Source organism: Pyrus communis, chromosome 15 (assembly GCF_041283825.1).
Source record: "Pyrus communis isolate YQ-2024b chromosome 15, ASM4128382v1, whole genome shotgun sequence".
Classification (NCBI taxonomy): domain Eukaryota; kingdom Viridiplantae; phylum Streptophyta; class Magnoliopsida; order Rosales; family Rosaceae; genus Pyrus; species Pyrus communis.
Genome location: NC_142579.1, coordinates 22,262,378 through 22,280,043, shown reverse-complemented (window position 1 = coordinate 22,280,043; position 17,666 = coordinate 22,262,378). Strand labels below are relative to the sequence as shown.

General features: G+C 35.3%; 2 protein-coding genes across 5 annotated transcripts; one reads left to right on the top strand and one right to left on the bottom strand.

Moving 5' to 3' along the window:
- Positions 1-5,505: 5,505 nt before the first annotated feature.
- Positions 5,506-9,501, top strand: LOC137710079 (BTB/POZ domain-containing protein SR1IP1). Of its 2 annotated transcripts, XM_068449037.2 has the most exons (5): positions 5,506-5,996; positions 6,233-6,302; positions 7,073-7,690; positions 7,769-8,302; positions 8,645-9,501. In XM_068449037.2, the coding sequence occupies exons 1-5, from the start codon at positions 5,881-5,883 to the stop codon at positions 9,182-9,184; spliced, it is 1,878 nt and encodes a 625-aa protein (XP_068305138.2). In that variant the 5' UTR covers positions 5,506-5,880; the 3' UTR covers positions 9,185-9,501. The 2 variants fall into 2 exon arrangements, with proteins under 2 accessions (XP_068305138.2, XP_068305142.2); XM_068449041.2 differs by lacking the exon at positions 6,233-6,302 and having other exon boundaries at positions 5,608-5,996.
- Positions 9,502-11,213: 1,712 nt separating this feature from the next.
- On the bottom strand, positions 11,214-14,141 carry LOC137720027 (uncharacterized). Of its 3 annotated transcripts, XM_088685245.1 has the most exons (4): positions 13,918-14,141; positions 13,737-13,832; positions 12,320-12,485; positions 11,214-12,137 (listed from the first exon to the last, which is right to left on the bottom strand). In XM_088685245.1, the coding sequence occupies exons 3-4, from the start codon at positions 12,398-12,400 to the stop codon at positions 11,514-11,516; spliced, it is 705 nt and encodes a 234-aa protein (XP_088541371.1). In that variant the 5' UTR covers positions 12,401-12,485; positions 13,737-13,832; positions 13,918-14,141; the 3' UTR covers positions 11,214-11,513. The 3 variants fall into 3 exon arrangements, with proteins under 3 accessions (XP_088541371.1, XP_088541370.1, XP_068315129.2); XM_088685244.1 differs by having other exon boundaries at positions 13,737-14,141; XM_068459028.2 differs by lacking the exons at positions 13,737-13,832; positions 13,918-14,141 and having other exon boundaries at positions 12,320-13,128.
- Between the last annotated feature and the right edge of the window lie 3,525 nt (positions 14,142-17,666).

Sequence of the window (17,666 nt, the reverse complement as noted above, 5' to 3'; positions counted from 1 at the left end):
TTCGTCAGTTAATTTGTTATATTTGTTTGTGCTATTACAATTTATAGAAAGCACAACTGCAAATTGAAAATAAAAAAAAAAATAAATTCGCAATTTTAGGGCCTCTAATTCACTTTCACACAGGGCCCTAAAAATCTCAGGGCTGGCTTTACACTAGAGTAGGTCCAATTGTCTCATTTTTTAGGATGACGAGGTTGAGCGCCCTGCTCGACCATGAAGTTGGTGTGAACATGTACCCGAGCGGTCAACCTGTCAGCCTTTATGTCCATTTGCAGGCCTTTGTTCCCTTGTCTAGTTACCATGTGGCTTGGAATTGGTGTCTAACTAGACATGCCCTTTCTGTTCCTAAGACCCTATGCCTTAAAGCTATCAGTAGCCAACTTTCCCTCTAGTGCTCGAAAGTCACTTGATGGGGAACCACGCAGCTTGATTGCTAACAAGACACTAGGAGGCTATCGTCTCCTTGAATTGCTCGGCTTCACCTTTCCAGGTTTATTATGTCTTGACTTGACTTTGGACTTGTGTTTTTTTAGGCATGTGTTCCCTTCAAGTGTAAATATAAGGATAGTATAAAAGCACAAGTAAGGGTGTCGAACCATAGAGATTGATTAGACCTTTACAAATTACTAATTTTATGTGAACTCTAACTAAACAATGAAAATCCAAATTGAATTGGGTTTTTTTTTTTTTTTTTTTTTTTTTTTTTTTTTTTTTAAACTAAAGTAACTTAAAATGCAAAACGAGATAAAGATGAATGATAAATTGATTCATAAACGATGGGAATGGAACTAGGGATCTCGATTTCATCATTACAAACCAATTCCATGGAAATTAAGTTAAAACGTATTCAACTCTCCAATCTACAACTAGGGTTCGTTTTACTCATTTATGATCATCCATATAATGTGTGGTTGTGACTAGGTACTCCTAATCTGTGACTTAGTTGTGATGTTCAACTTAGATTACCAAGTAGGAATCCATTAAGAACAAGAAAAATTCATCAAAGAATCATCAAAGAACCAAAGAAATCACATGGCAGGATATCTGTGTAGCAGTTTCATCATTCATTCATATGTCCACCAAGATTAAGCATGATGTCTACTATAACCTTCTTCAAATAATTCATAAGTAGCCTTAATGGTGATCAAACATTAAAATTAACAAACAAATTAAACAACATAATCAATGAATGAAACAAGGAAACAGATTGATGAATTGAATGCTTTAACTTAATAACATAGAGTAGTTTGCAAGGCTATATCAAAATCCTCAACTATGAATTTGATTACACAACATGATTACAATATATATAAATATGAAGAACATGAGTGAAATTAAATCCATAGAAGAAACCCCCTGAAGCAATTGATGTGAAACTCTTCAAGCACAACACGGCTATGTGGTTTCTTTGGTGGCCACGAATGGTGAAGGGAAATAGGGTTTTGTTTTTGAAAGAAAAGCCAATGAAAGAGAAGAAAGTAAGCTCTGGGTGTCCCCAAAAAGGAAGGGTAAAACGCAACCAGTTTAACTAAAAAATATCACAAAAAAAATTAGAAATGAATGATATAGATGTATGAAATATATGAGTTATCAGGCATATCGGGTTTAGAATGGACCCCTCGTTAACAAATGTCATAATATTTGTATCGCTGATGTCAATAACAATAATATGTTGGTAAATTTTGTATTATCTAGCAATATTAATTACCGACAAACTTGTAGATTGTCAGTCGTGCGTGGAACGAAATCATATTCAGAGAAGAACTGTTTGGATTATCTACCTGCATGAGTACCATGACATACATGAATACCGACAATAAAGAAAGCATGAACTGATTCATCACATTGTAGCTTAGTGAGTACTCCATCTCCATGGTTCAAATCTCTCGCTTTCTTTTTAAATGATTCATCTACTTCTCACATGTGATGGGGCAGTCACTTGTATATATGGTCTTACTCAGATTGATGGTGTTCTTTGCGGCTAAAACTTCCCCATTCAGTTATATACGGTCTTACTCAGAATCGATGGTTTTTGTTTTACAAAGATGTTCCTCTTCATTTCGTGGCTGAAACTTGTAGCCATTTTCAACGACACCAGTGAACAAGGACACATGCATCTTGGTAAGTAGTGACAGGTCCAGAAGCAGAACCCTTAGAGGACAAGTTTTTCTCCTGTAAGGTACAAATAAAAACCCATCTGTATATTCAATTATTACATCGATCGTATATAGCTCTTCTAGTGCCAAGAAACTTTCTTGCACTTGTTTCATGCATTCAAATATGAGACTTATTTTATGCAATGGGTGCCGGAAAGTTTTTCTGTATGTAGTATATGGTCATAATTTAAATACAACTTATTAAATAGTTTCATTACTACCGATATCTTTTGTATAAAACCTCACACATATTAGATTGCATAACTAATTAAGCTGAAGATAATATTGATGTTGATTATTAGCAGTGGGCTTTTGGACCGACTCTAAAATATTACACAATGTTTGGATGAGGGAAATAAACTTAGAATTTGGATAAAAGTCAGAATTTATAAATTGATATACACGAATTCTCTTGTTTAGACTCAAAAATAGAAATTTAGAATTTCCGTGTGGAAAAAAAAACTTGGAATGTGGGACCTCAAATTTCCAAGTTTAAATTTCATGTAAATAAGTGTCATTTCTCATTTTATATGATTGAAAGTTTAAAAATAACAAATTCCGTATTCAATTCCATTGTTCATTTAAGTTAACCAAACAAGAAAATTTACAAATTCTAAAAAATAAAATATTGTTATTTCAATTTTCGTTATTTTAAAATTTCTTAGTAATCTTAAATTTCTTCGTCTAAACATAATATTTGTATATTATCTTGCACTTTGACCACGAGGGAAAATTCTTTGATCAATCACTGATTAGACTAACTCTGAAACTTTCAATGATCACATCTATTAGTAGGTGCTATAAATGAAAAATAGGGTTTGTCCCATAGTCTTTATCTCTTTGTTTTTCACTCCCACTCAAAAACATTGTTGAATTAAATCAGATGCTCCTAGGTGTGGGTCGCGCTAATAATTGGATCAGGATCCTCTCCTGATCTAAGGATGAGGATTTTCGTGATCAAGAAGTGTGAGTTGTTGGATAAAAATTCAACGATTATAATTATTATACCTTTAAAAGGATCCCTTGTTTGTAGCTGTTAGATTTTCATCTAACGACTCACACTCCTTGATCATGAGGATCCTCATCCTTAGATCAGAAGAGGATCCTGATCCCTAATAATTAAGGCATTTTAGGCTTCTAGCTGCTGCATATAGCTCGACCATATGTATCATGCAGTGACCATTTTGTTGTGTAGTTGCTAAGTGAATATTAAACTTTTCAATTGCTTGGGCATTATGTTCTCATTAAGCCTGATTGTGATCTCAATTCTAATATTGTAATTTCAGATTTTCTGGCAGATATTACAAAGGGAAACATAGAATAACTTGGGAAGCTAGAGAGAAGCTGGGTGCAGCTGGGTAGGCTGATTGCGGGACCAGGAAGGACATTTGTTTCTGCATTATTTGATATCATAATCCAATGAAATGAAGGGTTTCACAGAGATTGAGATGATCGGTGTATTGATTTGTGCCTAATGATCCATCACCATGGTGAAAGGGTCCCTTCATTTGCATGATGTGAAGGCACATTCTATGTGGAGCCATTTGATGTATGCAGTTGCTATTCTTTTCTTTAGGTTTTGACTTTTGAAGCATCATTTATTGTTGAGGAATTTACTGAACTCAAATCCCTATGCAAACTGTGTATTTTCATCAGAAATACTCCCAATTCCCATGTTTGTTGCCCTTACAAGTAGGCTTTCTTCCTGATATGCCTGCTAAAATTTACCAGGAAAGGAAAAATAAAGAGGCTCCGTTAATCTCTCTTAGATGTTTTTGTTTAGGAATTCCAGGTTTTTGACAGTGAGGTTTCAGATTGTAAAGGTTATCTTCTTTTATCAGCGTGTAAAAGAAAAGAAAGAAAATGGAAAAAGGGATTTTAGTTGTGACCAGGGGAGGATCCAAAGGGGTCAAACTGGAGAATTTTTTTATTGTGACCGGAATACGGATAGTATATTACATGTTTTTATATAAGTGGTGGGAAATTGTATTTTTTAAGTTATTAACTTTGTAACACACATATCCCACAATTTGTACAACGACACATGTACCATCCCGTGTTTTGAGTTATTAACTTTTTAACACACATATCCCACAATTTGTACAACGACACATGATGTACCATCCCGTGTTTCAATCACACTGAAAAATTTCTCGTCAAACTGTGTCAGTTGATCCCATGGACGCTGAAAAATGGCTGGAGAGCCTCGAGTGAATCCCTGGTCGTCTGGGTGGATAAAACTTTTTTAGTGATAATTAGTTGATATCTTGTGCCAATTTGATTACATGCTTAAAATTAATATGAGTTTATTAATTGATAAAGAGATTAATTAGTTGCGTTTTTCTTTTGTTTGTTTGATATTAATTAGTTGCGTTTTTCTTTTGTTTGATTGATACATGTAGAATTATGAAACGATATTACAAGAGGAAATTTGCAGAAGCTGTTCGGAATCCATAGATATTTCAGTTTAAAATTTTGATCCCATGAGGAAATAATCCTTGATCCACCACCAATTGTGATCTATGCATGCATTCATATAGGATGATCATTGTAGTACTGAAACACACTCACGTGGTATAACCAATCTATTTATTATGAGATAGATGGTGATATGTTTATGTTTTGGGGTATGGTACTGAATATCAATCCAACTCTTATCACATGATTGGATAGGTTATATTAGGTAAAGTCTTCAAATAAACATAGGTCATATAGGAAAATTGTTGTAATACTAAAATACAGTCACATCGATATAACCAATCTACACATCACATAAGATAGATGGATGACAATGTTATCCTTTAGGATATAGTTGATTACCCGTTATTGCATGATTGAATTGATACGCCACATAAATTCTCCAAATAATCATTAATAATTCTTCTTCTTCTATTTCAATCTAGTTTAGAGGTAGCAATCTAGGTTTTATCAAGAAGAAGCCCCAACAAAAGCCAATATGTTAGGCAAATCACCCTACTAATTCATCCAATACGAAAGGCATGTTACTATTGGCCTCATGAATTTTGAAGTAGAAATAAATAATAAAGGCATATAAAAAGAAAGGGTTTAGGAAGATGGGGTACCTTTTTGTGGATGGGATTAATGTTTCTTCTCCCACGTCCCAAGTGGGTTTTCGTACCGTTAGCCGCCACTAAAAACATGCAAAAGCCATCCTCTCGACCCAACTTCCCCTTCCCCATGTGCCCATACACAACACACACCATAACCCTACATCTTTATGTTTTCCTTTTACCCATCATCCTCCCAATAATATCACAAATGCCACTGGTTCGGTTCCCTCCTCCTACCCCTCGATTTGTATTCACTCTATTTTCTCCCCCAAAAAGGAAGGCCGTTTTGGGTAATTCATTAAGTCTGATGATTACTTGTGAGGGTTGAAGCTGGATAAGACAGGTTTATTATTAGAGCTTCAAAATTTTGTGCTCTCATTACTGCAGAATCATGGTTTCCTTTTTCCTTATGTATACAAAGAAAGTTTGAATAATAGGTCAGAAGGAAACAAAAATGTACTGAAAATACCGTACGTGCTAGTGTGCTATGAGCCTATAGGGTTTTTGCTTCACCACAGTAAAATTGCAGCAGCTCTCTCTCTCTCTCTCTCTCTCCCCCCCTCCCGCACCCTCTCTCCCTCCTATCATTTGCTTTACTATAAGATGGAGGTGGAGGACTGAACATGATAAAGCTTCCACTGTAACGTACTGCCATGGCGGATATCGAATCTGGCGGGGAGAGTACTGCACCCACCACCACCACCACTGCCAACATGTCCTCCAAGAAGAAGGAGCTTCTTTCTTCTGCCTTGAAGAGAACTAGTGAATGGTTTGGTCCCATCTTTTTCTCTCTCTTTAATTGCTTCTCTGGAGGTGTTTTTATTTTATTTTATTTGTTTCTGTTTTTGGTACAAGCAATGTTTCGGGAGAGGAATTCCAACGTAGAACCTAGCTAGGATCCACAGATAAACGCTCTCTGCAAATGAGATAGTTTTCTCTCTCTCGTAGATGATTTCTCCTAAAATATAGGTATAAACAATAATGGATGTATCTTGAAACTTGCAGGATTTTTTCGCAGGAGATTCCGAGCGATATTAGTATTAATGTTGGAGGAGTTTCCTTCTCATTGCACAAGGTAATTTGTAGTGTTGATAAATGTTTTAAAAGGCTCGTCTCAGGGTGCGCCTAGGCGTCCTCTAAGGTTAGGCATGAGGGTTGCCGCCTTTTTTTTGAGAGAGTGGGTGGAAGGCTTTGCCAGAGCTGCCTAGGCGCGCCTCAGGGTTTTTTTTTTTTTTTTTTTTTTTTTTTTTTTCTGATTTTTATTTTTATATATAATGGATGTGTTTGTGTTGTCTGCATGCATTGTTACATGTGTGCTCATTGTGATTTTCATCCTCTATTATATATATATATATATATATATAATATGTAAATATATGTGTGTATATATTTATAATATATGTGTATGCTTAGGGTGATTATTGATTAATAATCTTCTTCTTTTTTAATTTAATAATGGGAGTTTTAACGAAAAGCCCACGGTACTGTTCATTTTAACGAAAAACCACATTTTTACACGAAAAAGTCAATCCTGATACTATTCACTTTACCTTTTATTTTGTCCTTATCATTAAAACTCAAAGTTTTTAAGCTCTTTTCATTAGTTTTCCTTTTAATATAATATATGTGTACGCTCACTGTATATATTAAAAAATTTAGGTCCCGTAAAACTTCGCCTGACACCTAGACCAGGCTATCCCTTGGACGCCTCGCCTAACAACAATTATTTGGTTCATATTAAAATTATTGTGACTAAGTTTTGGTTTTTTAATATACGGCTGAACTAAACAAACATGGAGAGGCTAACAAATTATTGGATTGAAACAATACTTATTAAAATTGCAGTTCCCTTTAATTTCCAAGTGTGGACACATAAGGAAACTGATATCAGAATCTAGTTATGCTGCTGATATATCTGTCATTGAGCTATCTGATGTTCCGGGTGGATCAGAAGCGTTTGAGTTTGCAGCAAAATTTTGCTATGGAATAAATTTCGAGTTAAGCACAGGAAACATCGCAATGCTGCGATGCGTGGCTGAGTATCTTCTGATGACTGAGGACTACGCGGTTGGAAACCTTGTGGGAAGAGCTGATGCATACTTGAATGAAGTGGCATTGAAAAGCCTAGCAAGTGCAGTTACTGTTTTGCACATGTCAGAAAATTTCCTCCCAATGGCGGAGAAGGTAAAATTAGTGAGCCGGTGCATAGATGCAATTGCTTTTATGGCCTGCAAAGAGGGCCAGTTCAGTGTGCCCGGTAGGACTGATGGTGGCAATGAGGGTGCGGTTTTTTCAGCTGTGTCTCATCCAAAGCTTGTTGTGGATTGGTGGGATGAAGACTTAACTGTTCTTAGAATTGATATCTTCCAACGCGTTATGATTGCAATGTTGGCAAGAGGGTTTAAGCAGTATGCTCTTGGACCAGTACTCATGCTATATGCACAGAAATCGCTACGAGGTTTGGTGAGATCTCACTCCACAATGTCATATTTTTCAGTTTTATAGCTCATGTCTTGACATATAAATCCTCTTTTGGCATAGGAAATATTTGGAAAGGGGAGGACGAAAATCGAGCTGCGACACGAGAAGAGGGTTGTCTTAGAAACAATTGTGAGTCTTCTGCCAAGGGAGAAAAATGCAATGTCAGTCAGCTTTCTTTCCATGCTTCTTCGTGTTGCGAAAACCCTTGAAACAACGGTTGCTTGCCAGCTAGATTTGGAGAAGAGAATGGGGTTGCAGTTGGCACGGGCTGTTTTAGATGATCTCTTGATTCCATCATATTCCTTTACCGGGGACACATTGCTCGATGTGGAGACTGTGCGAAGGATCATGACGAATTACCTTGAATATGAAATGGAGCGGAGCCGTTTGGGATATAATTCAGAGGACGATTTTGTTTCTCCTGCACTAACTGACATGGAACGCGTTGGAAAGCTAATGGAGAGCTACCTGGCTGAAATAGCCATTGACCGCAACATATCTGTCTCTAAGTTCATTGGCATTGCTGAACTTATTCCAGAACAATCAAGGGCAACAGAAGATGGCATGTATAGAGCCATTGATATCTACCTAAAGGTGCACGTTCTTGTGTATAACTTTCTTAACATTGAATCGTATGCATTTGCAACGGTTATATAGGCTTTTTATGCAGGGTAGTAACTTTGGTAGCTCCCTTTTCTCCGCCTGCACCTCTCCCTATTTTTCCTAGCCTTTAAATTGTATAAATCAAAGTAGAATGAAAGGAGAGAAACAAGTGAAAGGAGTGAAGAATGAGAAAACGCATGTGAAAATCTCTACCCTTCTGTTTTAAGCCACACACGAAATTTTTCATGGGATCAAAACCTCTCAGCTGAATTTATATGTCATTTTCTTAATTAAATTTCTTTAGTTCACCACTTAACTTTAAATATTTCACAGGCTCATCCTGCTCTAAGTGATATGGAGAGAAAGAAAGTGTGCAGTATGATGGACTGCCAGAAGCTTTCACGAGAGGCCTCCGCTCACGCTGCACAGAATGACCGCCTTCCTGTTCACACTGTGGTCCAAGTGCTATACTATGAGCAGCAGCGCCTTCGAGATGTAATGAATGGCAACATAGGTGGTGAATCCTCTGTTCTTCCTTCCAAAGGGAGCGTATACTCCACTGATGTCCACATGGTTCCTGATGAGCTCACCATCTTGCGTAGACAAAATGAGGAGCTAAAAATAGAGTTGGGGAAGATGAAGATGAAACTGAAAGAACTCGAAACGTCTACTGCGAGAACAGCAATGAGCAGTCCAATGGGAAACACTCCATTATCTGCTGACAAACTTCCTCTGCCTCGAAAATCATTTATGAACTTGGTGCCGAAAAGGCTTGGGAAGCTTTCTCCCTTTGTGCGTGCAGATGGAGTGACACCCACTGGTACCAAAGGCCGGACCAAATCTGCAAAAGATCGGCGGCATTCGATTTCCTGAAGCATCGGTGTGTTACTGAGCTCTATAATGCTCTGTGAGAAACATAAATTCCAATGCCTTTGCTTTGTTTCTGAGGCTTGAGAAAATTTGTGGCTTGAATCTCTAATGGTTGTATCTTTCTTGTGCTTTGTGTGATGTCATACTGCTTTGAATAAGATTACATGATTCAAAGGCGCATTGAGTATAAAACTGGAGAGGCAGAGTATAATCTTTTTCAGTTTTACTTTCTAGGAAAAACTGGTAGTAATGCGTTTGCTTTGAAGTATTGACAATATGTGTGTATGTATGAATGTTTGTGGTAAAATTTGATTGCTATATCCATGTAATCTCCAACTAGTTTCGTGCATTTCGTCATCAAGAAAGAGATTAAAGAAAGAAATAGAAAAGGCGTAGATTCTTAGAACGTGTTTACTTATCTGGAATCAGTATTGAATGGCAATGGTGTGTTGGCAAAACTTGTTCTGAGCTTACATACCGTATTACTAAAGAGGGCGTCAACTAGGCAAAAGATTAAGCGTACATCGTTCCAACTAATTTTAGTATAGAAGGACATCTTATTTGTTTACATCCTCTAATTTGTAGCGAACTCGGGATTTTCACACATTTTTTTTCTTTTTCTGCTCACTCTTGTTTATTTTTATCCTTTAATTATTATTTGATTTGTTCAATCTAAAGGTCAAAAATCAATAGGGCATGCAAAATGAGTAAAAAAGTGTGAGAATCATGAGTAAAAAAGTGTGAGAATCACTCCCTTGGTTTATAAGGCATTCAATGCAATCTGTAATTCAATACATGAAAAACCAAGAATCTTGCTCATCCCAATTTATAATTGACTCGTTCGTAATAAGTAAACATACAGTATATCTTAACCTCCAAAAAGTATAGTCCACAGCCACATGCATCCTTCTGTTTCAAATATTTCAAACAGTTTCTTCTCTTTGTAATGCAGGTTGGTTCAAGTCCTAAGCAATGAGTAATGGTCCAACCAGGACCCTGTCCTCAAACCAAAAACTAGACAATACCAGACCATTGCTGTCTGTGGGGTCCGTCCTCAAATTATTAAAACCCTTCGTGATAAAGAGCCTTTGAAAAAGTTAAAGAATAGCTAGACAGACAGACTAGCAGTGCAGCATGTTGATAATGTCGGAGGTAAATTTATCATGGAACCCCAAGTGAAGAGATGCTTTCTATTATATGTGACTCCATAAAAAGGACTCATGAACTTAACCAAGCCCAAAAGTTTGACGTTATTGTTTACTTTGAGTTTTTGTGAATTGATGATAAGATAATATCGGGAATGTATGAGTCATTGAGAATTAGCTAGTCTATTGTAAGGCTTAGTCCCCCTCAATAACCCTTAGTGTAGATAATATCGTTTGTTAAAAAATAATTATTTAAATTACTTTAGTTGCTTATAATTTGATGCAAACTAGGTTTTTATACCTCTGATGAAATTAGCACTCAGAGAAGTCAGAATTTATCACCTCAGTAGCATAGAACTTTAGACTCCTCAGATTTCCACTTTCTCCCACAATTATAACCATTGTCTTTACAAATTGTGATGCTGATCAGGTGCAATGCAACCGGCCAGGTGAAAAGTCACCAGGAGAGAAAAAAAAAAAAATCTACATTTGGTCTCTTCTTATCCTGATCATGGATAACAGTTGACTGTATGCTTAAGTACATCCCCCTTCAGAATCCTTCCATCACCAGTTACTCCGTATGTTAATAAACTTAGAGAAAATCAGCAATCGGAATAATTCCAATACTTATTTCAGGTATCTAAACGTTCCGTTACTCCCCTTTCGACAATGTTACTAGAAAACACTTGAGCTTGCGTCTAGACTCTACAGGATGTTTGGTTACACATGGAAACATTGATAAGGTTTGACAAGACAATCTCCTTTTGTCAGCAAACTGTAAGCTACATGTTTATCACGTGTTCAAAACATGCATGCTCATTCAATAGACGCTATGCGGAAAATTAGTGACAAGAAACTCTCTCTTGGTCAAAGCGATTAGAGCAAAGTCTTGAGTGTAGTAGAATCAGGAGTATATCTCTCTTTCTTTATCTGTCTCGTAACGCCCTTTTACACGGTAGAATACCTTAGTGGCTACACATCTCCATTTCATCATATGCATTACATTTCTTTATAAAAGTGAACAAGGAAATAAAGCAAAGGAGGCAAATGATGATCTTTATACAAACTCCACCCATCACACTACAAAATTAACCAGCTAATTAGAATCCCACCCAAACATCATCAATCACATATTAGTCAATAAGTAAGAAGAAGAGGTCTAAAAATCATATCATATCCATATCAAATCAAGTCATGTTCAAACTCGAAACTTGGAAAAGCCAAGGAGGCAGTTCTAGCCTCTCATCCTGTCTCAACTGTTCTTCTCCACCATTAACATTGCTGCTGCTGATTTTACCCCCTCCACTTCTTCTGTACCCTCCTGATGCCATGTCAGCAGGCAGCAACTGCCCATGTATAGTACTTTGATTGGTCCTCCTGGAGAAACTACTTCTCCTGTTTATTGTATGGCTTGATCCAGTAGAACAAGAAGATGAGAAACTACTTGGACCTGCTGAATCTGATAGTTTTAGTGCCGCTGCCTCTCCTCCTCTCTTCCTTCTGTTGCTGCTGCTGCTTTTGTTGCTGTTGTTGTTGTATCTGGTGGGGCCTAGAGTCAACTCAATCTCACTCTCATCTATGATCTCTAGCACCCCATCATCCCCTTCTGTGTCTGCAACGTACTCTCGTGCTGCTACTGCTGCTGCAGGCTGTTCTAAATCTAGTTTCCTTTGTGGGTTAAATTGTGCCTCTTGGTTGTGATGATAATTTAAATCCCAACTCTCTTGTTTCTGTCCATTGGGCCTTCTTTTTCCAATGGAGCTTTTCATCAATATCTTCTGCAAATGATATAGCCTATGAAGTTCATATACCTGCAGCACTAACTCAAGTTTAGAAACAAGCTAATAAAAGAAAGAAGTGAATAGGCTAGAATAGAATTATGGAAGTCGATCGGCCTTTAGACTGAACAAATCAAAGGAGAATGAAGGGACCAAAGGGGAGGAGTACAAAAGGAGAAAGCGGAACTGGAAAATCACTACTGTGGAATTATTACCTGCTCTTTGAAAGTTTCTTCGTGCTTTAAAATGGCCATCCTCATGTACTCCTTATCATATGGCTTGAGAAGCTTCTCCATACGTAGAAGCTTTATTTGGCAACCTTCTGCAAGAATATATCCTGAATTTTGAAAGTCTGACACTTTTGTGCTGAAATATGAATATCTGCCAAATGAAGTAAAAAAAGCAGAAAATGTATTTAGATAGGAAGGAAGGAATAATGTCCTAGAAATATGATGGTTTGTATTATGCATAGAAACAAAGAGAGCACTTGCTATCATGAGTTTCAAACGCCAATACAAATTGATTATATCAGCAAACTGCTTTTTGTGTAATTTGTCTGCTTCTTTTTCCACTTCTTGCTTCAGCCAATTTTGGACCACAACAAAATTATCTTCCAGCTTCAAAAGGCCTCACTTATATCAGCAGCACAGAACTACTACTACCCTATCATGTATGCCTAATTAATTCTTTGTAAATTATTTTATGCTGCTTCTGATTTTTCTCAGCTACCTACTGTTGAATTTTGTCTTGTTTTTTGCCCATTTCATTTAAGTGGTAATTAAACATTATTTTTCTGTTCAAGTAACCTACTTCCCAAAATCCCAGATGACGACATCACAACAATATACAGTTGCAAATAGTAATTGCTGGTAATTAAAATAGAAATAGCTTCTGTTTTCTTTTACATTTGAGGAAAAGAAAATTCTAGTGTGACATTCTTTATAGTTTTCAAAAAAAGTGTAGTAATTTTTACATTCTTGTTTTCTCTTTCTAAGGTCTTTTTTTTCTTATTTTTGTCTATTAATTCTTCTTTTATTTATTCAATCATATCGCTAGAGAAAAAATGAATGAGTGTTGAAGAAGAAAAAGAGAGTCCGAAGGTCACCTCTCTTGAATAAAGATCAATTACTCAATTGTTGTATCGGTTTGTCTTATTTGTTAAATTTAATTGTCAGTTTGAGTAAAAAATAAAATGCTCTTCCTTATGCAGTGAAATATACTCACTTTCTCCTTAAGGAAAATAGATACAAACAATATCTTTCAAGTGATTACATCATCAACTTGTGAGATAATTCAAATTATAAATTTAAAGAACTAATGAAGTTATGAACTGCAAACTGAATTACTCTTAAAATTCATGCAACATATGAAAACCAGCCTCCAAAGTAAACTTGTTTGCATTCCAAATATTTTTTTTTTTTTATTCGAGCAATAGTCTAGACTAAATTAATCTAAATTACACGGAGGATGACACTATTTTAACCAACACTATTTTAACCAACTTGAATAGCACAATCGTCAGCACTCCAAACAATATCAAAAACCCAATTGCATGATTTTGCAGTAACGGTAAAACATAAAGACAATGAACAAATCTATATGACTGAGAGTGATCAAGTTTGAGTTTCTGACCTGCAGGCTGCAGAAAGAGGTACTCAAGAGCTGCGGAGATTAACTACAACTTGTGTTCTTTTGAAGAAAAAGCAAAAGCCAACAGAAAGAGAAGCACTGTTTCAAAGAAAAGGAAAAAGCTCTTCAAACACACAAATTATCTACGGCAGCAAAGCTTCTGTTTGGTAGAATATGAACTTGCCTTCACATTCCCCATCAGTATATACTACAGCTGCAAGTACATTTGGAAAATTTAAAAAAGAAATAATTTGAAGAATTTAAGAATCTCTCTTTCACACGCAGAAACCAAAGTGCTGCTGTTGCGCTTAGGTTTTGAGGCGTGCCCAACAAATCCCAGTGCCCTTAGCCAATGTTGTGAAAGAGATGCCTCCCCAGACAAGTCCTGCAACGCAAATAGTATTTAATTGAAATATATAATCAAGAGATATGATCAGTTTGTATTTTATCTAATCACAAGAGATTAATTAGTTTTATAATTATTAAGGATCAGAAACCAGGTACATTGCTCAACTCAAAGACAATCATTAGAATAACAGCTTTAAACTACAACACGAGAGATTTTTCAGTGTGATTTGCACACGAGGTGGTATATCACATATCACTATACAAATGGTAGAATATATGTATTAAAAAGTTAATAACTTAAAAAATAAAATTTCTCACAACTTACGTAAAAACACGTAATGTATCATTCGTATTCCATTACAATCAAAATTTCTCCTACAACACAGTGATTCACATGCACCCAAGAATTAATATATCCAAATCTACAGTTGTCTCGATTAGAGTATCTAACAGCAAATGTTAAATTTTTGTTAATTTAGGATAATACTTGGAATATTAAATTTATAGATAAATTTTACAAATTAAATAATGTGTTACAATTAGAAATTAACACGTTTATCAACGCTTGAGTTATAATCAATCATTAATTTGCATTTCATTTAGTTTCCAAAATTTTGTTCATAAATTTAGTCTCTTTAATATTACCATTTAGAAAATAAATAGTGTTAAAAAAACTAATTTAGCTAATCAAGTTAATTTATCATGTCCCTATAATATTTATTATTTACCAATTCTATCCTTTCTATAATTTATTATTAACCAACTTTACCCAAAAAAAGAGGGAAAAAAAAAAAAAAAAAAAAAAACAAACAAACAAACAAACCCCTTTCTAGGACCCAGCGATTCTTTCCATCCTTCATCCTCTTCTCTATCTTTTTTTTTTCTTTCACTTCGTTCTTTCCGTCAACACTCTCTCTCTCTTCCTCTGCTCTCTCTTTCTTCCCGTCTCTCATCGCACCTAAAAGCAACGGAGACACAATACTGTCAAGGAAGAAAGTTGTTAACATTGTAAACCCTTATTGGTTGTTGAGAATATGAATTTCACAACGAAAAAAAAAAAAGGAATATTACATGTGTTTATAAGTGTTAGATTAAAATGTAGAAATAGAGAGAACAATCTGAATGATGACTTTGAGGTACGACTTGAATCGTTTCCTTAAAGTATTATTTGTCCCCACTCGAATGAGTTTGCTTTAAGTGTTCTTGGCAAATCACTTACAGGATACAACAAAGTATGGAATATTCGAATAACAAGACCAAATTATATTCCCTTAGAAATAACTAGAAAAAAATTGTATGAATGTAATGGAGAGAGAAGAGAGCAAGGAATGTATGAAATTGTGTGTGAAACATTATGCCACAATAGGTATTTATTGGCATTAAAATACCCGTTCATCGAGTCCTTTCATTTTAGTTGAAGATATACAATCCTTTTTAATAATGTTGACCTGAAAGACATGTCTTCTATTTAGAATGTTCAGAAAATAAATATTGACTAATTACATCTTTTAATTCTACTCATACAATTTGAGTAAGCATCATGTCTTTTAACTAAAAGTTGTAACCATTCAACAAGATATACAAAAGGTTGCCGACTGTAACTTGTTGCGCGCTGCAGCACCACACACATGTTGCACAATGCAACACCAAATCATGTATATATATTCTTGAAATATTCAACAATCCTTCCCTATTTTAAGAATATATAATAAATGGTATTACAATACTTCTCTCTTTTTAATTAATCACAAGCATACCGATATAATCATGCATACAATAAAAGTGTCTTTCGAATTAAACCTTTAATTAGTGTAAGTAATTCAAAGTTATAACAAATGCAATGGTGACCTAAGTTTAAACCAACTAGTCTTATGTTAAAACTGGAACCACTATACACATGACTATGTCTTATTTCCTTAAAGAAATTTTTGAACTAATTAAGCATTATTATGACCTTGTGCTTCATCCTGATTTCATGAACATTTACAAGAGAAAACCCAACTCTTGGTAGAAGCGACACCACTTCTTATGTTCATATAGGTGAGGTTCCTTCCCATGTCCCTGCTACTACATACATAACTACAAATAACCTCATTAAAAGATAAAACTCATCCTCCTAAACGTAACAGTCGTGCACTAATCATCTTGGAATGAGCCATATATTAATTTTCAGTGCTTTCAGAACCACTTATCAATAACTTGTTATTACTCATTAAACTTTTAAACTAGTGATGTTCTAGACAAAGTCGGGTTACCATTATTGGTGGTTAATTTTTAGTAAAGGGTTTTAGCCCCATTCCACTAGATGTACTAACTACCAAAGCTCTTGAAAGTGCTTTCATTAACGGATCCGCCAAGTTATTACTTGATTTAACATAAATAATATTAATAACTCTATCAGTTATTAATTGCTTGACATATTCATGTCTCAAGCTAATATGTCTAGACTTTCCATTGTATACCTTATTGTATGCTCTAGACAAAGTAGCCTCACTATCACAGTATAAAGAAACAGATGACATTGGTTGTGGCTACAACTTTATTTCCAATAACAAATTTCTAACCCATTCCGCTTCTTGACCTGTTGCCTCTAATGCTATAAATTCAAATTCCATAGTTGAATGTGCTATACATGTTTGCTTCTTTGAAACCCAAGAAATTGCTCCTCCGGCAATTGTAAAAATCCACCCTGATGTAGACTTATTATCATTAGCACTTGTTATCCAACTTGCATTTGAATATCCTTCAAGTACCGCTGGAAACTCAGAGTAAGTTAAACTCGGGTTAATAGTTCTTTTAAGATAACCAAAAATTTTATTTATTGCTTTCCAATGAACAATATCTAGATGACTAGTGTATTTAGAGAGTTTTCTTACTGCAAATGCGATATCTGGCCTGGTACAATGCATATCATACATTAAACTTCTAATTACACTAGCATACTCAAGCTGTGCAACAGACCTACCAGAATTATAAAGCAAAGTTTCACTAGGGTCATGAAGGGTATTTGCTTCTTTTATTTGTAGATGCTTAAACTTAAGAAGCAATTTATTCTATATAATGTGACTAACACAAAGCGTAAACCCTATTATGCTTCTTTACTTTAATTCCCAAGATAGTATCTACTTCATTCAAGTCCTTCATTTTGAATTTTGAATTTAGATACTCTTTAGTTTCAGATACACCCTTCATGTTTGTACCAAAAATTAGTAAGTCGTTGACATATAACATATAAACACTATAATCATTTATGAATTTAGAGCATATGCATTCATCATCAGTATTATGTCTAAATCAATATGATAAATGACAATATCAAACTTTTCATGCCATTGTTTTGGTGCTTGCTTCAATCCATATAACAACTTGACTAATTTACAAACTTTCTTTTCATTCCCAGGGAGAACAAACCCTTTCTAGTTGTTCCATATAAACTTCTTCATCTAAATCACAATTTAAAAAAAAAAGCTGTTTTCACATCCATTTGCATGCACATGCAAATTATATAAAGATGCCAATGCAAACAATATTCTAATTGTGTGAGCCTAGCTACTGGTACATATGTATCGAAATAGTCTATTCCTT